General features: G+C 42.2%; 1 protein-coding gene across 2 annotated transcripts in view; it reads left to right on the forward strand.

Moving 5' to 3' along the window:
- The first annotated feature begins 2,314 nt into the window (after window positions 1–2,314).
- MAP2K5 (mitogen-activated protein kinase kinase 5) overlaps window positions 2,315–22,092 on the forward strand; it is a 264,174-nt gene continuing 244,396 nt past the window's right edge. For both annotated transcript variants that reach the window (XM_025390594.1, XM_025390595.1), the window contains exons 1-2: window positions 2,315–3,181; window positions 9,738–9,786. In XM_025390594.1, the coding sequence (XP_025246379.1) occupies window positions 3,047–3,181; window positions 9,738–9,786 (184 nt within the window). In that variant the 5' untranslated portion in view covers window positions 2,315–3,046. The remainder of the gene's footprint in view (window positions 3,182–9,737; window positions 9,787–22,092) is intronic.

Raw genomic sequence — 22,092 nt, forward strand, 5'->3', positions numbered from 1 at the left:
TTAAAAAGAAAAAAGGCTTGGTGCGGTGGCTCATGCCTGTAATCTTAGCACTTTAGGGGGCCGAGGGGTGGATCACTTGAGGTCAGGAGTTCGAGACCAGCCTGGCCAACGTGGTGAAACCTCGTCTCTACTAAAAGTACAACAATTAGCTGGGCATGGTGGCGCGTGCCTATAGTCCCAGCTACTTGGGAGGCTGAGGCAGGAGAATTGCTTGAACCTGGGAGATGGAGGTTGCAGTGAGCCGAGATTGTGCAAGTGCACTCCAGTCTGGGTGACACAGTGAGACTCCGCCTCAAAAAAAAAAAAAAATTTAAAAAAAGAAAAAAAGTACTAAATGCAAACGTCTTAAGATCACATACAACTTCCATGTCAAATACTAAATATTCCTTAAATTTAGACAGTAGTTTATTCATTTTGGTAAAGATCAAAAAGTTATATTTTGTCATTTATGATACCAAATGGAATGGTCTTGTATTATCAGTGATTATGATGCTTCTCGCAATGAGAGTTAGAACTTTCTGGAAAATCCTTGCTCAAATCATCAAAGTTAAGATTTCTTACTATATAAAGGCTACGAAGAGCTGACGTGTAATTATACTGGCTCTGCAAATATTGGGAAAGAAATATGAGTTTGCCATTATCGTAGGAAAAGCTTCAGAATATGTATGCAAATTTGGCAAATTGAGTTGGTTTTCCCCATGGTACTTCGAATAAAAGAGACATTTTAACAAATCACAGATTCATAGAAAATCTCTAGTTTCGTGGTCTATTTTCTAAAATAATAGGAAATGAACTTTTAATAAAAGTACATGAGGACTTTTGATGAACAGTTTATTTTTCACAAAAGTGAAGTGCTGGTGAAAAGGGGCAATTCCTAGAATATCTGAAGGATCTCACTAAATGAATTTCTACCTAAGATATTAATTTACAGTAACTTAAAAAGTGATAATTTATCTCCTACAATGGACTTTCAAATTAAATATAAAAGTAACTCAGAGTAAAGTATGCAGAAAAATTTTGGTATTGTAACTGAAAATGACCAACATTAATTTTTTTCTCACATTAATCAAGCACCTTACTGTTAGAAGGGAAACTGACACGCCTCCGCAACCGAGTTTATACAAAATTCAACCCCAAAAAGTAGAGCCAATTCGTGCACCTTCATAAGAAAGAGATAAAGGACGAACCTACACGTTACAATTTGTAAACAAACCTCTGTAGAGGCATCATCATTCTACAAGACTATGCACTTTAAAATCTGAGATAACAACGCATTTGAAGATAACCAAGGTTGGCCAGGCGCGGTGGCTCACACCTGTAATCCCTCAGCACTTTGGGAGGCTGAGGTGGGTCAGGAGTTTGAGACCAGCCTGGCCAACAAAGTGAAACCCAGTCTCTACTGAAAATACAAAAATGAGCGGGCACGATGGCGCCCGCCTGTAGTCCCAGTTACCGGGGCGCGGGGGACGGCAGGGGTATCGCTTGAATCCGGGAGGCGGAGGTTGTGGTGAGCAGAGGTCGCGCCATTGCACTCCAGCCTGGGCGACGGAGCGAGACTCTCAAAAACAAACAAACAAAAAGATAACCAAGGTTTATTGCTACTTCCGTGATATCACCAACTGCGTAAGCAGTGCTATTTAGTTGAAAATACATGGGCCAGACCGAATATTTCTGCAACAGTTTAATAAGAGACGATGATGCGACTACTGCAGCTGTCCCCAGGCAATTAAACTCTTCAGTGAATTTCTTTACTATTGCTTTTGAACAGGGAACTGTTTGCTATTTTAGGGCACTGGTGGGGTAAAGAACCTCACTGAAAAATGCAAATACGTTTTGCTAATGTGGGAGAAAGAGGATCCTCTGAACCTGTGACTTGTAAGGGGGGGATAAAAAAAGATAACTATTTCTTGAATTCTTGCCTTGCTCTTGCTGATTCGATGCACACAACCCCACGAACATTCAGATGCATGGCTTGACAAAGTGGGTATAACTGGGAGCTGCAGCCCAGTCTTTGAAGGTTTTGTAAAGACAAACGGTCTTCAATGTTAAGCCTTAAATTGGCTTTTGGCGGACTCCAGCCCTAGATCATTTTCACCCTTCGTTTGGTAGATGTTTTCACTTCGCTGTCATTAAGCAGGGTCAGGAAACGAAAGGGCCGTGACCTGGTCGCCGCCGGCGCGGGTGAGGAGGGTCTCCGGAGCGAGCAGGACCAGTCTCTCCCCGACTCGCCACTCGCCACGCGCCACACGCCGCGCGCCGCTTCTTCAGCTCCCAGCGCCGGGGGTGCGTCTTCCCGGGAGCCGCTGCCCTTTTCCAACATGGCGCCGCGGGAGGCGGGTCCCGCTCGTTGGCTCCCGGGGTTCCGGCGCCGCGCGTTTTGGTTCCGGAGTAACAGTGTCGCCGCCGCCGCCTTCCTCCTCCTCCTCTTGCCGCTACCGCCGTCGCCGCCGCCGCCGCCGCTGCCGCCGCCGGTCCGCGCGGCCTCGGGTGGCCGGAGCTCAGCCTGCGCGCGCCGCGCCCTGTGTCTCCGGGTGGGGCAGAAGACTCGCCCCTTGACCCTCCCGTGGGGACTCTCCATGGTGTGGCGGCCCTGGGGCTCTTTCTTAATAGCCCCAGACTGAGTCCCTCCAGTCGAGGACCCTCTCCTAGTCCACTGACGAGCGGTGGACACCTGCCGCTGTATCTCCCCCAAACCGAGTCCTTGCCCTGCCGCCTCCTCACACCCACACGGCGGCAGAGAGCTTCACCATAGCGTTCGCTCAACTCCAGAACCTTCCGACCTCAGCTAGTTCCTGCGGGCCTCTGCCCGCTTCCCGGTGCACCCTCCCCGGGAGACACCTCAGACCCCCGACAGCCTGGGCAGGCTCGGTGCCTGCGGGTGCGTGCCTGATCACCCCTCCCCTCTTCCCACCCCCTCATCCGCCAGTCCCTTGTTTTCACCCTCTGTCCTCTGCCCCTCACTCCCCTTGTCACCTCTTCGAGCCTCTTCCTAACCAGCGGCCAGTGGGTATCCCCTCCCCAAGGATGTGAGCCTCTTTAACCTGTAATGCTGTGGCTAGCCCTTGGCCCTTTTCCTGCCATGGAGAACCAGGTGCTGGTAATTCGCATCAAGATCCCAAATAGTGGCGCGGTGGACTGGACAGTGCACTCTGGGCCGCAGTTACTCTTCAGGGATGTACTGGTGAGTGGTAATCTCAGTGTCCAGATCCCAGCAAGGGGGACTCAGGGACTTGAGCAGTCAGCACCTTGACCACTGGTGACCTGAGCTAGTGGCAATGGCTACTGCTGGCTTCCTGTGGAGGCAGTTTTATTGCTTCAGGCACAGCATTGATAAATTGCAACCACTGAAACCTGGCAAACGTCTAGGACCCTGGGGAGATAGATCAAGCTGACTGAACCCCTGCCCTCAGAGAGCTCATAGCCCGGGCTGGGACACACATATAGTCACAACCACGCAAATGGAAACAGCTGAATCTAGAAGAGATGTTTTTTTCCCCCAAGTGTTTCAGGGAATGTCCCTGGACAGATTCCAGCCCTGTTTTTCTACTGAGTTCTCTGAACTTGGTGACCGGCTGAGAAAGGGAAAAAGGACAACTTTAACTTACCGTGTTTGAGCACACTGTTTAATTTACTTATTTTGAGGCAGGGCCTCAGTCTGTTGCTCAGGCTGCAGTGCTGTGGCACGATCTCGGCTCACTGCAGCCTCTGCCTCCTGGGCTCAAGTGATTCTCCTACCTCAGCCTCCCGAGTAGCTTACATGCTACCACACCTGGATAATTTTTGTATCTTGTAGAGATGAGGTATTGCCATGTTGCCCAGGCTGGTCTCGAACTCCTGCGATTTGCTTGCCTCAGCCTTGCCAAAGTGCTGAGATTACAGGTGTGAGTTACTGTGTCCAGCCTGAGCAAACTTAAAGCATTACTGAATGTAAGACATTTTATTTAGAAAAACATGCTGCCCATGACAGTATGACACATCATCCGTTATTAAAATCAGTCCAGTTTCAGAGATAGTAAAATTGAGGGAAAATGTGCATCTTATAATTGGTGATATTTTACTTTCAGATTATTCAGAATATATTTCAAATAAAATGATGGAATTTTAGAGCAGGGTGTAATACTGTAGGTGGCCTGTTTCTTTTTTGCAGATAGTTACTGAGGAGCAGTGAGGTGAAATGGCTTTTCCAAAGCTGTGAGCTCAATACCAGAACTAAAATTGTGTTTCATTGACTTAGTAGGTTTATTTCCCTACATGTTGCAGCCACTTCTGATCTTTCTTTATTCATTTGAGATAGACAGGGTGCCTTGTGGCCCATTCTACATGCTGAATAACTGAAGCATGGAAGACAGAAGCGGACATTCCGAAAAGCACATTGCTAGCAGCAGATCTGTAATGGAACTTGCCTGCAAGTTAAGAGTGGGCAAGGTGGCAGGATCTTGGGAAGAGGGAGATTTGTGATGTGATTTTTCATTGTCTTGGGTAACTCAGTCAAAATTTGATTTCTATAACTTCATTTTGAGTTCTGGATGTTACTGACTGCCCAGGCCATGCACATTTTTGGGTGCCTTGGCTGAGAGCTTTCCATATTGTGCATCAAATGCCATCCTTCTCTTTGTAGCCAGAGTTCTCCACACAGTCACGCACACACAGATTTCCCCTCATGATAAGGCCCAGGCTCCTTCACATGGTCCTCTGAGCACATCTGGATTGGCCCCTGTCTGCCTGGCACCTGTGTCATCTCTCATCACAGGCCTATAAACTTCTGTGCCTCACTTATATAGGTTGATTCTCAGTTCTCCCAGGTGTCCAGACTGTCTACAGTCTGCCCTTCACCGGCTGATTCCCACCTGTCCTTCCAAGCCAAGTTGTGCTTTTTCTCTGTCATTCTTGGTTATATGCCCCACCTCTCTGTTGCCACAGCTTTGTGTGGGTCCCCCAGCAAAGCACATGTTTGATCATGATTCTTTGTCTCCTCCACTAGATGGTAAACTTCTGGAGGAGATAGGTATGTTGGTTTTTGTTTCTTCATAGGACCCCAGAATACTTGTTTAAGAAGGGAACTTAAAAGAGGATGCATGCAGTTATGGTTCTGTGGACAGAACATGAGGTTTAGAGTCAAGGAATTTGGGTTTAATTGCAAGCTGTCCCGCTAACTAGGCAAGTCAGTCTACCTGTCTGAGCCTTTGTTTCCTTATTTGTAAAACAGGGAAACTTGTACCTTCCTCAAAGACTTGGCAAGATTATGTGAGATTGTGACTGTGATGAGAAAGACGGGCTTTCTCTTACTCATTTAAAACAATGGAAGGTTGATTATTATGTGATTATATTATTTGATTATGTGATTATTTCAAGAACAGCCCAGTGTTTAAGACCACAAACTCTGGAGCCAAGTTGTTTAAATCGCAAGTTGTACTACTAGGGCAAGTATCTTCTGTATCTCAGTTTCTTTATTTGTGAAAAAAAAGTTGGGGAGGGGTGAAAGTAATGCCTACCTCCTAGAGTTCTGAGGACTCCTTGAGTTGATACATGTAAAGCTCTCAGAAAAACTTAGCACATAGTAAGCGCTCCATTAGTGTTGTTATTATTGATGGGATTGTTATTATAAGGGATTGGACTTGGGTCTTCTGTTTCTTGAGCATCTCTAAGTTGTACCTGGCTCAAGGCTGACTGGCCTAACAGGAAACACTACACAAGTGGCCCCACCACTAGAGCTCAGCATGCCAGGTGCCTGCACACTTTTGGCCAGGTAAGCCCAGGTGGAGCATGTTTTGTCAGGAAGGCCTGACGAAGGACCTGTGGCAGTGGGTGTTCAGTGCTATCTCCTAATGATCCATTTTTTGCAAATGTTCAAGCCCAGATCCTGGCAGACTCCTGTGATCTGTTCTCCAGGTTCACTTCATCTCTTCATCAAGAAAAGGCAAGAACCAACAGACACGTCAGCATCTCTGGCTTGGAACCTTAATCTTTAAAGCCACGTGGAACCTGGAAGAATCGCCTCATCTAATTCAGACTCATTTCAAATGAAGAGGCATGAACCCCACAGGGGCAAAATACCTTGCTAAAGCCACACAGCTAATTTTTGGCAGAACCTGACACAGATGCCAGAAGCAGGTTGTAGTCACCTAGTCAGCCATAACTGAGTGTTTCGGACCTGAAGTCAGCAGTTGAGGGCTCCAGTCACTGTGCATCAAATAGCTAGGAGACCCTGGGCAAGTCACTCCGTCTCTCTGGGCCTTGTCTTTTGTCTGAATCACCAGGGACGGGCTTAAGTATGGAGGCCGAGCTGACCCTCAAAGGTAGAGACATTTGGGTCTTCGGTTTTGCAGCTTTCTGTGTTTCTCTTTTTCCCTGGAGACTGAGTTCCTAGTTTTGGGAAAACTGTACAAGAGGTTCTGTTAGTGTGTGATGAGAGAGAATGCTCAACCCTCTCCCCTCTTCTTTTTGTATCCTGTGGTTTCCAAGCTCAGATTTCCCCTCATCTATAAGACTTCTGGGCCAGGAGTGGTGGCTTAGGCCTGTAATGCTAACACTTTGGGAGGCTGAGGTGGGTGGATTGCTTGAACCCAGGAGTTCGAGACCAGCCTGGGCAACATGGCAAAACCCTGTCTCTACAAAAAAGGCAAAAATTAGTAGGGCATGGTGGCACACACCTGTAGTACCAGCTATTAGGGAGGCTGAGATGGGAAAATCTCTTGAACCCAGAGGTTGAGGCTATAGTGAGCCGTGATTACACCACTACATTTCAGCTTGGGTCGCACAGCGAGACCCTATCTCAAAAAAGAAGAAAACACGCACACACACACACACACACACACACAGATTTCTGTCTAAATTGAGTGTGATTTTTCCTTTCTCCTGAGTTACCAAATACTATTTGCTATTTATGTCTTTTGTTTGGTGCCTATACTCTAAGTGTTTTGTATTACTAGTCTTTCAGGTTTGTCTTTATCTCCGTAACCAGTTTATAATCTTCCTAAAGTCAAGGATCAAGTTTTATTCGCCTGTAGCCTACAGCTTTGTGATCTTTATGCTCCTGGCATGTTGTAGATACTCAATTATGTTTTGGATCTGTCAGATATTTGTCTGATTTTTTGAAAGGAAGAAGAAAAGCATCAAAAAATGGTCATCATCAAGATATGTAAACTTCAGTTTTCTTTTTCTTTCTTTTTTTTTTTTTTTTGAGACGGAGTCTCACTCTGTTGCCCAGGCTGGAATGCAGTGGTGTGATCTTGGCTCACTGCAACCTCTGCCTCCCAGGTTCAGGTGATTCTCCTGCTTTAGCCTCCTGAGCAGCTAGGATTACAGGTACACACCACACGTCCAGCTGATTTTTTTGTATTTTTAGTAGAGACAGGGTTTCACCATGTTGGCCAGGCTGGTCTCAAACTCCTGACCTCAAGTGATCCACCCACTTTGGCCCCCTGAAGTGCTGGGATTATAGGCGTGAGCCACTGCACCCATCCTGGTTTTCTTTTGAAACCTTCTTTAGGTTAGGTACATGTTATATTGTTGAGAGTAGAAGTCACTTTAGCTGGAAAATGTATATAAAATCATCAAATGTACCCTGCTTTAAAATGACTAGTAGATATTCCTGATATTTAAACTTCTTACCTCTTTGTCATTATGATAGCCCCACTTTATTTGCTTTAGAGAACAAAGTGGTTGTGTTCACATGATTCTCTCACTCAAGTTTGCTTTGTTCTTTCTCCCTTTTCCTCTATCAGATGAGAAGCATGTGTAACGCCTCATCTATGTCGATGGGCTAAGGCATGCCATTGCCACTGAGCAGGTTTTCATGTGGTTGTTAGAACTCTGCAGTTTGATGGGGTCTGCTATTCTGAAGTGGGAAGGAGCTTAAATTAGTTTGCTAACACTATAGAGGCAGAGTTCACATCTCAAGATCAGAGTTTCCTGGAAATAACCGGTGATAACTTAGAGAGTTGGGGATAGAGCAGTTGTTTTCCCCTCATTTTGTTAAACCTACACTGACTAGAATGGGTGTTCAATAAAAACTGCTGAAGGATGAAGTCAGTGAGTGAATCACCATCCTCCACTGATTCTTGGGTGCTGGAATTTCAAAGTTTTATTTTGAAGTAAGCTCTGTAATATTCCAGTCATAGTGTTTTATTTATTTACCAGACACTAGTAGGGCACTTGCCATGTGCTAGACACTCTTCTGAGCACTTTACAAATACTAACTCATTTGGTAGGTACAGCTAAGATCTGATATTACACATGAGGAAACTGAGGCACAGAGCTTTTGTGGACTCAGTTGTGCGAGAGAGCTAGCATCCAGCTGTAGCCGTTTGGCTGCAATTTCATGTTTTCAGGCTTTCCACTGGATTACCTGTGTGCTTTGTTCTGTACTACCTTTACAGTTTCCTGTCCATAAATACTTTCTAACTATGAGAGTGTAGAAAGAATTTTTTAACACTAAAATCTTTTATAGATACTTCCTCAAAAAGTTGATGTTTCATTTGTGAAGACTAGAGTCGGAAAAAAAATAATCTCTTTTGGCTGTAATGAGCAAGGGCTGCCTAAGATAGTTCTCTTTGATCAGTTTTATATTCACAGATTTATTTTTGAAAAAAAAAAAAAAAACACTATAGAGGCAAGACTATTATGCAAATTGCCACTGCAGCAAAAGCTTCTAAAGAATTGCCTTTAGAAGGAAGTTGCAGCCGCCACTCTGCTAAGTGCCCTGCTTGGAAAGGCTGTGAGCTCCCTGCTGAGAAATACTGCAAGCGGCTTTGTCAGCCGGCTGCCTGGTGCCAGTTCTGGTGCAGCCTGGGAGGGACATTGTGGCAGAGCTCCCGGAGAGAAATGAGGTTTGCAGGCCATTGGAGCTGGACTGGACGTGATGGAGGGTCACTTTCCCCAGAGTTTAGGTGTTCTGTGCTTATTCAATTAAGCTGTCTCAGTATACTAATTTTCATGTGTTTTCAACTTTAGAGATTTATTTAAACATTGATGTCAGATTATATACACTTTTTAGATTTTTGTTGTAGGCTAGATTAACCTTGTTTCGGTGTCATTAAGTATGTTTTCTGTTGCTTAAGAGTAAAGGTTGATAAGAACCGTTTGTGTTAAATGTAGCATAATGGGTTTATATCATCACAGAAACTTGTGTGTTGAACTACCATTATGAGTGCGAGGCACAGCGTTGCTTGTTGTATATCAGGAACTACATTTGTTGAATGTCTTCAATGTGCTAGGTCTAAGCTTATGTTTATTAGATTAATTTTACACTACCTCTGTAAGTATTACTAGACCCATTTTGGAGGGTAATCAGATTGAGGCTCAGAGAGGTTAGGTGATTTTTTTTCCAAGTCATTCGTTTAATGATAAGTGCAGAGCAGAGATTCATACCTACGTCAGTCTGACTCTCAAAACCCCTTTCTCTTTCAACTGTATTGTATTCCACAGCCTCCCATAGAAGAAACCAAGTTTTTGTAAATACACAAGTGTATTTGTATTTACACTGTTGAATTGAGAATAAAATATTATGTTATTAATAAAATGTGGAAAAGGTTTCTTAAAGATTTTTCTTCCTGGAATAGAGATTTAAACTCTGGGTTTATGTTGCTGGGCTAAGTGTGATTATGAGCTAATGTTTTTATAGTTTATGCTAACGTTTCAAAAATCTTTCCCAGGTTCTCATATTTCCTCTAGGATTTGCCACATGTTAGCAATAAAGAAGATGGCTAATTGTGTTTCTTTATTCTTTCTTTGTTTAGGATGTGATAGGCCAGGTTCTGCCTGAAGCAACAACTACAGCATTTGAATGTAAGTCTGGCTTATATACTTTCTTGACTATTCCTTTCTGCAGTCATTTTTTTTAAAGGGTTTATGGGTTGCATTATTTTAGAAACTGACAAAAACACATTATTTATGACCATCATATGGTACATTTAAATATTTATAAATTAATACAAGTTTAATGATGATACTGAACTGAGTAATATTTTCTTATTTAATCATATCTTGGGTGAGCATATTTCTACAATATAGCTTTAATTACCAGCATGACCTTTATCTGCTCTTGCTCCTGATTGTAATAATATTACGGGACAAAATGAAACGTGTAAACTACCTGTAGGCCAGTGATTATTGATTAAGAGATTTTAATCCATTGCTGCTTTAAAACATGGAAGCAAAGTAGAGCTTTTACCGTGAGCATTACATGGAACAATTGTGTTTTAGTGGGGCTTGGCAGGGATGCTAGGTGGTGACAGGAACACTTCAGGTCTTTAGTGCTTCCTTTCTCCCCACAGTTGACCTGGGGACAGGGCCAGGGTGACTTGGGTACTAGAAAACTGTTTTGACATGAACCAGGTCATTGCAGAGGGCATCATGGAATGACTCATGCTAAGATGAGATAGTCAGTAGCATAGGGGCTCAGATGCTGAGAGGGATGAAGTAAGGATTTAGAACTGTAGTTTTTTTTTTTAAGATGAGGGCTACTTTTTTTTTTTTTGCCACAAAGTCTTGCTATGTTGCCCAGGCTGGAGGGCAGTGGTGCAATCTCAGCTCACTGCAACCTCTGCCTCCTGGGTTCAAGCAGTTCTCATACCTCAGCCTCCTGAGTAGCTGAGATTACACGTATGTGCCACCATGCCCGATTAATTTTTGTATTTTTAGTAGGGACAGGGTTTTGCCATGTTGGCCAGGCTGGTCTTGAACTCCTGACCTCAAGTGATCCACTCACCTCAGCCTCCCAAAGTGCCGGGATTACAAGTATGAGCCACTGAGCCTGGCCAGAGGGCCACTTCTTAACGTTGAAAAATTTCAGTTTTTCTGCATGATAGGATACTTTTTTGTTTCTGTTTTTTATGAAGATGGTTACTTATAGAGAATACAATGGGTACTTCCTTTTTAGAGGATAATTTGGCATTTCTTATCAACATATAAAATGTGCAAAACCTTTGACTTAGCAGATCCACTTTTAGGAAGCTGTTCAACAGAAATAGCTACACATGTGTTGAATGCCCTTCAAACAAGGTGTTCATTGTGAGATGATGATGATTATTATTACTGTTTTTAGAGACAGGATCTTGCCTTGGTGCCACGCCTGGAATGCTGTGGCATGATGGCTCACTGTAACCTCGAACTCCTGGCTTAAACAATCCTCCCACCTCAGCCTCCCAGATAGCTGGGACTACAGGCATGCACCACTATGCTTGGCTAATTTTTAAATTTTATGTGGAGATGGGGTCTTGCTATGTTGTCCAGGCTAGTCTTGAACTCCTTGCCTCAAGCGAGCCTCCTGCCTTGACCTCCCTAAGTGTTGGGATTATGGATGTAAGTCACTGTGCCTGGCCCATTGTGGGATTATTTATTTTGGAGATAGGATCTTACTCTTCTGCCCAAGCTGGAGTGCAGTAGTGAGATCACAGCTTGCTGTAGCCTTGACCTCCTGGCTCAGGCTTGTGGGATTATTTTCAACAGCAAAAAATTAGAGGTAAACTAAAAGCCTAGTATAATGGATTAATAAATTACAATTTATCTATAATTCAAAGCATTAAACAGTAACTAAAAAGAATGAGTTAGGATTTTTTACATTGATATGGAAAGGTATTTGTGAAATATTGTTGAATAAACCAATAATGCATATAGTATTATCCCATTTTGTAAAAAATCCAACCCCGCTTCCTCAACTTTATGTATGTGTTAAAAGATAGGATCTGAAGAGTGCCTACTACAGTACTTTCCAGTGACTTACCCTGGAAAATGGACTTGGGGCCTGAGGCTTGGGTTAGCGGGGTGGATAAATGAGCACACTTTTTACTTTATATATTTCTCTATTGTTTGAACATTTTTCAACGATCATTACCTGTTTTTAAAAGCTATAATGAGTAGAACTCTTAATGTAATTAGCATTTTGTTAGTCACATTGAACTGTGCTATAGAAAAATAGTACATCTGTCTGAAATACATACACTAGTGTTGCAAGCTTTATTCAGACTCTTTGCAGTAACTCCTTGTGGGTGCCACGGGTTTCATGGACAGTCTGATAGTTACCATTCGGAGTACTTACTATTGATAGATGCTTTGCTAAGAGCATTCCACGGGTTATCTTATTTCTTTTAACCATCACAAGATCCCCAAGAAGTACTTGTTATTTTTTTTGAGACAGAGTATTGCTCTGTTGCCCGGGTTGGAGTGCAGTGACATGTTCATAGCTCACTGCAGCCTGAAACTCCTGGGCTCAGGTGATCTTCCTGCCTCAGCCTCTCGAGTAGCTGGGACTACAGGCACCCACCTCCACGCTTGGCTAATTAAAATTTATTTTTGTAGAAATGGGGTCTTGCTGTGTTGCTCAGACTGGTCTTGAACTCATGACCTCAGGTGATCCTCCCATCTTGGCCTTTCAAAGTACTGGGATTATAGGTGTGAGCCACTGTGCCCACTAAGTACTTAAAAGGACTGTTATTAGCTCTGTTTTGGTTGACGAAAGGAAATCTTCTTTAAGCAACTTGCTCAAAGTCTCGCAGCTGTTAAGTGGTAAAGTGGAATTTCTGGAGTAGTTTCCAAAGTGTATATTCTCAACCACTGTACTGGACTTGTTTTGAGAGTTGTCATAATTATTGAAGTCACATATTCTGGTTGTTCTTATGCATGGTAAAAAGAAGTTTACTTTGTATTTTGTACTTTATGCTTTTCGGGTCCCCAAAGTGGCTTGATGTGCCTGTGCCTGCCTCATTGGCTTCCAGTTAGAGTTCATAATAATAATAATACTGATTATTTTAACGATCATTCATTGATAGCTTGCTCTGTGCCAGGCAGTGTACTAGATGATTTGCCTAAGTTGTCAGTAATCTTTATACTGACTCTGTGAAATAGGAAAATTATACCTGTGAGGAAACAAGCTCAGAGGCCTGAAATGATTGCTGAATGTGATTGCTTGGAAGGGTGAAGCCCAGGTTCAAACATACATTTTTTTTACTATAAAACTTGCACTCTTTATCCCCAAGTGTGTCAAAAACCTAAGTGTAAATATAGATAAACCTCTACTACTACAGGTTTAGGTTCTGTGATACCGTGCTGTATCTTTTGCTCCATCAATGGTAGCAACTCTGTGCCCATCTGCATGTGGGCCAGGTTTAGATGAAAAACAGTAGATACAAAACACACCCACAGACAAAATAATGACAGTTCTTAGTTTTTTTGTGTGTGTTTGGATTATCATTACTTTCAACTATAGACTTGAAATCCTAGGCAGGCTTTTTTCATGATTATTTTGTGGTGACTTTTTTTCTTAACCAAAAATTCGAACCAATAAGTGGAATCTATGTTTAAGAAATAATTGAGAAGATATAGCTTATAAGCTAATTTACGGGAATTTTGGAAATATTTCAGTGGCTTATGGGTATAATGGAACAACCCTTGAATAAATACAACTTTAATAAAAGAAATAGTAATACATTTTTGGTTTTTTGAAATGGTCTGGCTCTGTCACCCAGGCTGGAGAGTGCAGTGGTGCAATCTCAGCTCACTGTAACCTCTGCTTCCCAGACTCAAGCAATCCTCCCACCTCAGCCTCCTGAGTAGCTGGGACTATAGGTGCATGCCACCATGGACTGGCTAACTTTTGTATATTTTGTAGAGTCGGGCTTTGACCATGTTGCCCAACCTGGTCTTGAACTCCTGGGCTCAAGCAATCCACCCTCCTCAGCCTCTCAAAGTGTTGGGATTACAAGTGTGAGCCACTGCACCAGGCCTTATAGTAATACATTTAATACTGAAAATATACCTAACACTAATTTATATCTTATACAAAAGAAATGGTGTTATAGTTAGTGATTTGAATTAAGCAACAAGAGAGAGGGTAGCTGTCAAATGTACCTGTTTTGTATAAGAGTTGAGTGAGTGGAAAAGAGGGGAAAGGTCAGATAATGTTACAGATTCTCCAGTTCTGAGAAATGGCGTCTCTTCAGTGAAACCTCTGGTGATTCCAGATGGCATTAATCTCTCTGCACCTTTACTAGAGCAGGGAACCCCTTCAGCCTGCGTTCTGGTCGGTGTGTGCATGTTACCTTCCCTCACTCTATTTTGAGTCACTTGGTGATATGTACCATGTTTTATTCCACTCTTTCTCTCTTCTTTTTTTTTTTTTTTTTTTTTTGAGACGGAGTCTCGCTGTGTCTCCCAGGCTGGAGTGCAGTGGCGTGGTCTCGGCTCACTGCAAGCTCCGCCTCCCGGGTTCACGCCATTCTCCCGCCTCAGCCTCCCAAGTAGCTGAGACTACAGGCGCCGGCCACCACGCCCGGCTAGTTTTTTTTTTTGTATTTTTAGTAGAGACGGGGTTTCACCATGTTAGCCAGGATAGTCTCGATCTCCTGACCTTGTGATCCACCCGCCTCGGCCTCCCAAAGTGCTGGGATTACAGGCTTGAGCCACCGCGCCCGGCCTTCTTTCTCTCTTCTTAGTAATGAGCTTGCTGCCTTAGAGGAACACACTTGTTGAATGAGTGGAATGTTATGTGAGTCCACATTCAAATGAAAATTATAAAATGCACATGTCTAAATCTAAATGAGTAATTTGCTTTTTTGGATTATTTGTGGTATAGCCTGAGCATGGGATATAATTGGTTGGTGGTGGACAATTCAGGCCTCCAAATTCAAATTCCCACATTTGACTGACCCAAGGGGGTCAAACCCAAGGGGCTGTATTCTTTCTGATTTCTTTTTCTGGGCATGGTGTTTCCAAGGGGAGTTAGGGCTGGATGAGGAGAGGGACATCTGTCTGCTGAACTCACCTTTTGGCTGATGGTCCTAAACCTCGTTTTCTTATTAAAAGGACCTCTTTTAGGTCCTTATTCTCCCTTACATCTAGAGCTCACAGTTCTACAGGCTGTACAAGCATGGCACTAGCATCTGCTTGCCTTCTGCTGAGGAAGCTTTTACTTATGGTGGAAGGGAAATGGGCAGCAGGCGTGTCACATGGTAAGAGAGAGCAGAGGAGGTGCCAGGCTCCTTCAACCAACCAGTTTCTCACATGAACCAACAGCGTGAGAACTCACTGCCATGGAAAGGGCACTGAGTCATTCATGGGGTATCCACCCCCAAGACCAAAACATCTCTGCCAGGCCCCACCTGCAACACTGGGGATCACTTTTCCACATGAGATTTGGAGGGGACAAATATTCAAACCATATCATTGTGGAAATAAATTTGTAAGATAAATTCTTAGAGTTGGAACTGCTGAGACAGAGAGTACCCATATTTAAATTTCAATATCTGTTACTGCGTTTGCTCACCAAAAGGCAGAACCAATCTACACTCTCATCAACAGTGTATGAGAAGGCCCATTTCCCTCTCCAATCCCATCAACTCTGGACATTAGCAAACCTTTTAGTCAATGTCAGTTTGATAGGTGAAAAAGATTACTATATTACTGTTTTATTTTATATTTTTTAAATTGTAAATGAGCTTGAATATCTTCTCATTTGTATTTGGCTATTTGTATTTACTTCCTCTTTTTTTTTTTTTTTTTTTTGAGACAGAGTCTCACTCTGTTGCCTAGGCTAGAGTGCAATGACCTGATCTCAGCTCATTGCAACCTCCACCTCAGGGGTTCAAGTGATTCTCCTGCCTCAGCCTCCCAAGTAGCTGGGACTACAGGCATGTGCCACCACACCTGGCTAATTGTTTTGTAGCTTTAGTAGATATGGGGTTTCACCATGTTGACCAGACTGATCTCAAACTCCTGACCTCAGGTGATCTGCCCATCTCAGCCTCCCAAAATGCTGGGATTATAGGTGTGAGCCACTGCCCCTGGCCTGCTATTTGTATTTAATTTCTATAAACTATTTATCACCTTTGTCTGTTTTTCTATTTGGTTATTTATCTTTTTCTAATTGATTTAAGGGTTTTCCATTATTAAGGCTGGCCCTTTGTCTTGTGTGTTACAAATGTTTTTGCTCTTTTTGGTTTGTTCTGGTCTTTTTATTCTCTCTTCTTTTTTCCATAGAGAAGTTTAAAGTTTTTACATGGTCAAATTACTTATTTTCCTTTGTAACTTCTGGGTTTATGTCCTGCTTAAGAAAGTCTTCTACAGTCCAGGATATTGAAGAAGCATTCATTCGTATTCTTTTTTCCTTCTACTTTAATGAGGTTAGATACACACACAGTTATGTATATAAATTTGTATGTTTGTATGTGTCATATTGTGGGTTTTTATAAGAAGCATGTATTTTTAATACAAAGTTCAGAATTTGTTTCTTTTTCTTTTCTTTTCTTTTTTGAGATGGAATCTTGCTCTGTCGCCCAGGCTGGAGTGCAATGGCAAGATCTCAGCTCACTGCAACCTCCGCCTCCCGGATTCAAGCGATTCTCCTGCCTCAGCTTCCCTAGTAGCTGAGATTACAGGTGCCCACCACCATGCCTGGCTACTTTTTGTATTTTTTAGTAGAGACGGAGTTTCACCATGTTGGTCAGGCTGGTCTCGAACTCCTGATCTCAGGTGATCCACCCGCGTCAGCCTCCCAAAGTGCTGGCATTACAGGTGTGAGCCACTGCTCCCAGCCCTTATTTTTCTTAATTCTTGCACCATCTTCAGTTTGTTTTGGTGAAATAAATCAGGTGGGGATCCAACATTATTTTTCAAGCAGATAGTTGATTCCACACCAGTTATTGAATAGTTTTTCTTTTCCCAGATGTGAGAACCTTTCTGAGATGAAGCTAAATTCCATAACCATAAAAACTCCTGTGTGTTTGCATTTCTGGGTTCTACATATGCTGTAAGAGCTTGACATTCATATAGGCCCAGAGACACCTGCTGATTTTCACAGTTTCATTAGCAGATTAATGAGTACACCAACACATGAGGTGATAAAAATCAACTGTGCCCACTAATGCATTTCCTGTGCATATCTGTTACTTGTGTTCCTCTGCCAGCATTTTCTCTAGAGAAGTAACTGCTGTAAAATGACTGTTGGATTGGTGTTCCTGGACAGTAAAATCTCACTGGTGACTTGAAACATGCATTTTAAGTCCATGTAGACAAATGCTGTCTTAAACCTATAAAAAAGTGTGGTTTCACTTTTCCATGACACTCATGTATTCTGATCTGTAGCTCTCGCAAGTGTCTTCACATTTGTCAAACCGTGCATCTGAGTTTGGTTCAGAAAACATGGTTATAGGATAAATATTTATTGAATTTGTGCCTTTCTTCAACCTTGACTATTTTATACTCTCTTCTCATTGCACAGAATCATTTTTGGCTGTTTTATGAACTGCTGTAAGATTATTTTGTACTTAGAGTGGAAATCTTTAAACTAACACATCACATCTCATTTTAAATTTGGCATAGTATGACCATTTAAGGCAAAATTGCAATTCTGGAAGTTGTAAATTCTCAGAGTATAGGAAACAACTATAGCTGATAACTGGAGAGACACCTGTAGGAGATACTCTTATGTTCAGATAGCTATGACAATCTTGTTAAGAATAGTTGGGTGGGAGGTTCTTTTTGCTTCAGAGAAGAGTCTGAATCATAAAATATTTGGAAGAAATGAAGTTTCATTTCCTTAAACTATTGTATGTGTAAAAAGATAAAGGGTCATTTTTAAGTAAAACTAGGTAAGTTAGTGAAAAATTGTCACAATAAACCTACACTGAGCCTGAAAATTATTTAACATTTAAGAGTTTATTATGCATCCTAGAGTTTGAGGCAAATAAGAGAGCTTTAATTTGTTGAAATTTTGGCTTGAAATATTACTGATGCAAAAAGTCCAAATCCTTTTTAGTCTTACGAGAGTAGTCATTTCTTGTTAATAGTCTTGCTGATTTGTATGAAAATTAAGAAGTTTGAGTCCTTTACTCAAGCACCAGTCTAGTTGTTCCTTAAGGTCAGTAGACAGTGCAGCTTATTTTTGAATCCCTACCATAGTACCTGGCACATAATAGACACTCTGTATGTGTTTCTGGAATGCATGGATGGTTGAATAGTGAAGTAATTAGGATAAGCTTTCTATATCCCATTCATCAGCAAGTCCTGTTGGCTCTATCTTCAAATTTATCCAGCATGTGATGACTTCTCAAAACCTCAGCTTGGTTGAGGCCACCGTCATTTCTCACCAGGATTAGGACAGTGGCCTCCTAACTGGTCTCCCCATTCTACTTTTGCCTCTATACAGCCTCTTTTCCACATGGCAGCCAGAGTGATTCTTTTAGAAGTCAGGTGACACTACCACACTTACAACTTTCCAGTGATTTCCATCTCATTCCAAAGTAAAAGACCAAGTCCTTAAAATGCCCTGCAAGGCTCTGCATTTTCACATGTGGCCTCAACCTGTCCCACCATTGTTTCTCTGAACCCGTGTATTTCTCCCCCCACCTCTCATTCTGTTGTAGCTACTCTGGCTTCTTTTTTGTCTGTCAAACATGCTAGGCATTCCTCTGACCCAGGGCCTTTGTATTAGCTGCTCCCTCTGCCTGGAACAGTCTTTCCCCAGATATCAGCATGGCCCACTCCCTCACCTCCTTCAGTCTCTTTCTACTAGAGTGTAAGTTCCATGAGAGCAGGATTTTGTTTATTTTTTCCTTTTTCACTGTTACTGTCCCAGTGTCCAGAACAGTGCCTGCCACCTAGTGGGTACTTTTTTTTGCTGGAAGGAGGAAGAAAGCAAAGAAGTAAGGAAGGAATCAGAAAGAGGGAAGCAGGAAGATAAATTAAAACTCATGGATATGAAGATGTGGCCATGGAAAGTATGGCCTCTAGTCCTGCCCAGGTCATTAACTCCATGCCTGAGAAGGGCTTTAAACCTGACATCTTTTCTGTTAGTTTCCTGTTGATGTCTTTCTAACTTCTACAATTATGTTTTCATTTCTTTTCTCTTACCTGGGAAAAGTGCCTTTGCAGTAGTTCCAATTGCCACCTGGCACAGGAGGAGTGTGACAAATGACATATAATATATTGCCTTAACTTTCTGTAGCTCTTTGTGGAAGCTAGATTGTTTCTCTTGAAAGCCTTCTTGAGCCCCTGTCACCGCAGTGGGTGCTGTTTGTCTGAGAGCTCCCTGAGTCTGCTGTTCGTCTGCTGTTTACTCAGTAGGCCGTTCTGACCACCCCTTACCTGAGGCTGCCTCTCCTCTCTGTTGGGCCTTTATGTTTCTCTTCTTGGTTTTTCTTTTGGATTGCATGTTGCTTCAAATAAAATCGCTAACAACATATGGCCTGTTATGATTCTCTTTTCCCAAACTCTGCCATTTTGTATATTTGTGACACACTGCAGATTTTGTGAAGATTGCTTCATAATATTTGTTTACCATCTGCTGCACTCTATTTGGTATCTTGCTAGGATTTTTTCCTCCATTTTAAGTGACATTAACAAAATCTAGCCAGTACATAGGCTTTCTGGTTCTACTTTTGCTTCCCTAATGTGCTGGAAAATCATATTACTATGCTCCAGGCAACTAGAGAAGCCTAGAATTCTCATTGTGAACCAGTGTATCAGATCTGTCTGCTCCCCCACCCCCACCCTTTTTCTTGGTCATATCCGGTAATGCTTTTTTGGTCAGATGGCAAAGAACCTCCATGTATAAGATAGAAAAAGCTCAAATTATTTTTTTACTTCTTACTACTTAGTACCACTACTTTCTAGTGTTGTTCTCTAACATATTTATACCTCTGAAACTTTGTGCCAGTTTAGTAAGTTTTTATGATTTATGGTTCCAGCTAGTATGATTTTTATAGCTTATCCAGTTTGATAGGCAGCTAGCCTGAGTCTTGGCTAGATGGGTTGTATATATCCAAGTTTTTGTTCAGAAAAGTATTTTAGGCTACTGCAATAGTAATTTGCTTAGTATGTATTTCTGCTTTCTTACCCTTCACTAACTTTTCGTAGTTGTCAATTCACCGTCTTTAGACGGAAGTGCATTTTTGCTTTATAGGTTAAGGCGAATGGTTTGCTCTTGGGCTGCCATCAAGGGGTCAGAGATAGCTTAGCTTTTGCCTTTTGGCTGGAGCCACCAGTCTTCTCATGGGTGTGGTTATTTTCCAACTCATTTTCCTCTTGGACAAAAACAAGGAGTCTTTAATAAAACAACTAAGCATAGATACTAAAGAGCAAATCAGACAGTCTCCCAAAGAGCAGTTTGTAAAGAAAACCAATACCTACATAAAACTAGGTGTCCTGTTAACCCGTAACAACTATTATTCAGTACGTCATATAAGCCTGATTTTATCTCCAGCCTTTCTTACAATGCCTTTTTCAACTTATCTGAAATCTTCTTTTGGAGTCAGAACCCCTAAGGGGATAGTTCCAACATTTTATCACTGGGTTGATGTCAAAAGCTATTCTAGCCTTTTGGCTACAGTTTTCTGTCCACTGAAACAAATGCTCTTGTAATGTTTCTTAGCTCCTTTTTTTTTTTTTTGAGACGGAGTCTCGCTCTGTTGCCCAGGCTGGAGTGCAGTGGCGTGATCTCGGCTCACTGCAAGCTCCGCCTCTTGGGTTCACGCCATTTTCCTGCCTCAGTCTCCCGAGTAGTGGGGACTATAGGTGCCCACCACCATGCCCGGCTAATTTTTTGTATTTTTAGTAGAGATGGAGTTTCACCATTCACAGGATGGTCTCGATCTCCTGATCTCGTGATCCGCCTGCCTCAGCCTCCCAAAGTGCTGGGATTACAGGCATGAGCCACTGCACCTGGCCTCATAGCTACTTTTTATGCAACTTCTCTACAGTAAATTATTCTGGTAGCTGACTTCTTTCACAGATCTCTTTCTTCTGAAATAATCCCTCAAGAGATTTCTTAGAAATGTAGAATTCCAGAATATTTTAGTTTAAGTAGCCTTAAAGGTTCAGGCTCTAGCTTTGAGAAGTTGAAGAACTCTCCTTTTGTTCTTGTAATTTAAATGATCTTTCTGTAATCGGTGCCCCCTCCTTTTTAAAATAAATTATAAGAAGGGTTTTCACTCGTTTTACCAAAATATAAGCACCTGCCCATCCTATGTGAGCAATACCTTATTCAGGTCTTGTGCATATTGAAATTCGGTATAAGCAGTCTCTTTTTAACCATCATCTCTATAGCTAGCTTAGTTGCAGAAATGAGATTTATTTAAAAAACTACTTTATTCAGGCTGGAAATTGTTTTTATGCCAAGTTCAGGACTTCGTAAAGAAAAAATCAGTTTAGCCTACATTTAAAGAGAATTTGACCTGGTTTTAAAGCAAAAATGTAAAGTGCTTTCATGTGTGGTGATATGTAACATTATATCATTTGTACTCTGTTTTTTCCTGTCTCCTGAGTTTTTAAGAAAACTTTCACCTTAACCTTGAAAATATTAGTTTCTAGAACCTATATATAGAGAGACTCCTTTCTTCTCTTTCTACAGCTAGAATGGCATTTCTCCCCCAATTTGGCCCTAGAGATTCTGTATCTAAAGTGAACAAATGAAAGAAAAGGTGCTAGATTCCTATAAAGTTCTTTATGTGTGTAACATCTCTCAGGACTGTGCCTTCTTCATTACTGAAAGTGACCAGTGTATGCCTTTTACTCTGAAAAGAGGCAACTCTTGATAGCAGAATACTGGTAATGACTCTCCTAGATTTAGATAGTGTGATCTTGATGATGCCAACTCACATTGAGTTGGGGAACTCTGCAGCAGTGAACCAGGATCCAGAAACAAATGTTTGGAAAGAAAACCTGAGTGAGAGCTGTGGGTCACTGAACAGGACTGGTCCAAGTGCTGGTTTCTATCATGCTATCAGATTGCTGTTGGCCACTGAAGAGATAAAGAGAGAAAGTATTTTGCTTGAAAATAGGTTAATTGTGAAAGAACACAAGCTTCCTCCTAGGGTTCCCATAGCCTTGTCACCAAGCAGGGGGATATCCTTGGAACTACAGCCGGACAGGAGGGAAGACCCACTGACATGTGGTAGGGGAAGAGCCCTTTGTTGAACTGAACTCCCTCTGTACTTTCAGTAAGTGTCCCCTGAGCATGTTGTGCAAGCTTATTCTCTTCATGATGAGAGATTTGTCTGAGGTTCTCCAGGCTTGGGATCAGAACAGTCTTTCTATGTGATCAAATCAGCAATTATATGCTCAAGAGTGAACAAAAATAATAATAATTCTGAATGTTAACAA

The sequence above is a fragment of the Theropithecus gelada genome, chromosome 7a (genome assembly GCF_003255815.1).
Source record: "Theropithecus gelada isolate Dixy chromosome 7a, Tgel_1.0, whole genome shotgun sequence".
Classification (NCBI taxonomy): domain Eukaryota; kingdom Metazoa; phylum Chordata; class Mammalia; order Primates; family Cercopithecidae; genus Theropithecus; species Theropithecus gelada.